The following is a 2887-nucleotide window of genomic DNA, read 5'->3' as shown; positions in this document are numbered from 1 at the left end:
ATAAAAAAGCTCAAGGCTGAGTACAGGTCCGTCAAGGACCACAACAGCAGGAGTGGAGCAGACAGGCGGCAGTGGAAGAGGTTTGCTGAAATGGACGCCATTTATGGTGAGAGGCCTGTGAGTAATGGCCGCGAGAGTGGCGTGGACACAGCCACTCCAGCTAACACTGGACCTCAGGACAATGGTGAGTGAGCACTTATCATAATAAGTAATAATATGACCTCCGTTTGTGCTATACTGTACTATAGTGCGGACGAAATGCTGTGCTAGCTTTGGGTAGCACTGATGTGCGACATAACAACAACAGGCTAGGCTAACTCCAGGCTAGTTGTGGCATGCCTAGTAGCCTAGCTTGCCCATTAACTGCTTCGGTCAGTACTTGTGTTTGTGCATATTAAGTAACTGTTTTCTCATTATAAAAGATACAACTCTGGAAATGTGTGCCGATGGGAGCCAGGACGTGCCCGACACCGGGGACATGGACGCTGGGCCCTCATCTGCCGACAGCGGGCGTAGCTGCAGCCCGAGCGTCTCAGCGCCGTCGGTGGGCAGCAGACCACGCTACGGTGAGTTCATTTGCAACAACAACATCAAAATATGACAAGCACGTGTACATATACATCTTCTTGGCGTTTATTCAGGAAAAAGGAAGCGGGGGAGCACCAGCGTGTCCCCATTGTTGGAGACGCTGGTGGAGAGTGACGCGGGGTTCCTGGAGACTACAAGGAGGATGAACAGCTTAATGGAGCAGCAAATGGAGGCAGATGCGGAGGACAGACGCCTGGACAGGGAGGAGAGACGAGAGGAGAGGATGGCACAGCAGCAATTCAACGACTCCTTTTTGGATGTGCTGCGCAGTTTGGTGTCTGCTGTTGAGAAATCAACCAAATGACCTGATTTTCTTTTATTTTGTTAGATGTGCAATAAAGTGTTTGACAATGCAACGTGTAATCCATCATCCATCATTGTTCTGTTCTCTGAATGTGAAGTGGAAAGGTCCAATCATGGTTCCAATATAAAACTGTGTGCTAAAATAGCATACACCAGCCTTGGGTATTTGCTTTATTCATCTCAGATTTATATAGGAATAAATACCAGGTAGGTGTCAGTGTAGACAAGATCATATTATGTCAGCAGGAGTGTAGAGCAGGATCAGAAGCTCAAATGTGCCCCCCACACTTGGCTATTAAGAACTTTTGTCAGGCAATGTAGAGTCAAAATATTTACCTGCACTTGCTATAACGACTTGAGTCATATGGCTAAGCCTTGGATGTGCATAAAACAATTGCTTAAGTCAAATTTATCTAGCTGATCTGCATTCATTTGAACATGATGTCCATATAATTTATTTGGATTTAAGAGTATTTCCTTTATTTGTCAGCAGGCGTGTTTAGAAGTCCCAGAAGCTCAAATGTGTACAGTCCACACTTGACTTAATACAAACTCATGAAATATATTTGCTCATGTTTACAATGTTTAGGTGGTGGTGCATTAAAAAGTTCAAGGGTCAAACATTAGCTGCGTGGAGAAAACTTTATTTGGGCAAAACATTCAGTCAAATGAAATTAAATCACTGCTGCCCCACAAGGTGCATCATCAGAGCATCACGCTTTGCTCTCCCTCCCACATCTCCTGTGTTTTGTGGCGGTGGGGGTGCAGCCACAGGTTCAGGGTATTCTGTTTCAGTTGTCCACACATTGTCAATGCTCGCCGTGGCTCTCACACAGATTATGCAGGGCACAGCAGGTCAGAATCATGGAACGCACCAGACTGACATCACAGTCATTCCTTTTCAGCAGGCAACACCACCTTCCCTTCAGCCTACCAAAGGCATTTTCAACCACCACACGTGCCCGGCTGAACTTCTTGTTATAAAGAAGTTGCTGCTCTGTCAGTCGCCCAGTGTCTGTGAAGGGTTTCAGCAGCCAGTCTTGCAGCGGGTAAGCAGAGTCACCCAGGATGCAGTATCCAAAGTCAACGCCAGCAATTTGGATGGAATGGTCAGGGAAGAGATTTCCACGGCTTGCCAAATCCCAGATGGAGGACAGTCTCAGGACCCTCGCGTCGTGCATGCTCCCTGGAAGCCCTGCAAAAACGTTCCAAAACAGTCCCTTTCCATCAACCACAGCTTGCAAGATGAGTGAGTGCCACCCTTTCCGGTTGAAATAGTCTGTGTGAAAGTTTCTGGGTGCTATGATGGGGATGTGTGAACCATCAATAGCACCCACACACTGTGGCAACCCCCACCTGCTCTCAAAATAGGACGCTATCTCCCGAAATTTACCCTCATCGGGTAAATGAATCAGTTCTACCAACAGGAATGCTTCTGCAGCAGCACAAAAGTCCTTCACACACTTGGCAACAGTTGAGATGCCAACACCAAACAGAACACTGATGGGTCTGTAATCTGAACCTGTAGCAAATTTCCACAAAGCAATAGCCACAATCTTCCTCAGAGGCACACACTCACAGAAGAAAGTGTCTTTTCGCTGCAATGCTGGCCGCAGTTTGTTGCACAGGAACATGAACGTCTCCTCAGACATTCTGAAGTGCTGCAACCACTGCGCTTCCGTGTAACAAGGCACGTAATTATCCCACCAGTCAGAAGATCGGTTGAGTGACCAGATTGCGCGTCTGCGGCTGGAGCCTTCCAAAATAGCCATCTAAAGAAATTAAACGTTTCAGATTACTCTATAAACTGGTTAAAATCCACAGTTCTACCAATTAATTTCTCATTTGTCAATTTGCTTAATACACAATTGGAGTCAGGGAATATCACATACCTGGGAATTAATGTCTCTCCCAAGTTAGCAGATCGAACCAAACTAAACTACATCCCACTTTTAAGGAAAGTGGAAGATGATCTTGCAAGATGGAAATCCTTACC

General features: G+C 46.3%; 1 protein-coding gene across 1 annotated transcript; it reads right to left on the bottom strand.

The window, feature by feature from the left end:
• Window positions 1-1700: 1700 nt before the first annotated feature.
• On the bottom strand, window positions 1701-2543 carry LOC129164619 (uncharacterized). Its single transcript, XM_054745395.2, has one exon. The coding sequence runs from the start codon at window positions 2541-2543 to the stop codon at window positions 1701-1703; it is 843 nt and encodes a 280-aa protein (XP_054601370.2).
• Between the last annotated feature and the right edge of the window lie 344 nt (window positions 2544-2887).

This window comes from Nothobranchius furzeri, chromosome 19, assembly GCF_043380555.1.
Source record: "Nothobranchius furzeri strain GRZ-AD chromosome 19, NfurGRZ-RIMD1, whole genome shotgun sequence".
NCBI classification, from domain to species: Eukaryota; Metazoa; Chordata; class Actinopteri; order Cyprinodontiformes; family Nothobranchiidae; genus Nothobranchius; species Nothobranchius furzeri.
The sequence above is the reverse complement of the archived record's forward strand: the minus strand, read 5'-3'. Positions and strand labels throughout refer to the sequence as shown.

Excerpts from the sequence above, each read along its gene's own strand:
- LOC129164619 (XM_054745395.2), bottom strand. The coding sequence starts at position 2,543 with ATGTCTGAGGAGACGTTCATGTTCCTGTGCAACAAACTGCGGCCAGCA.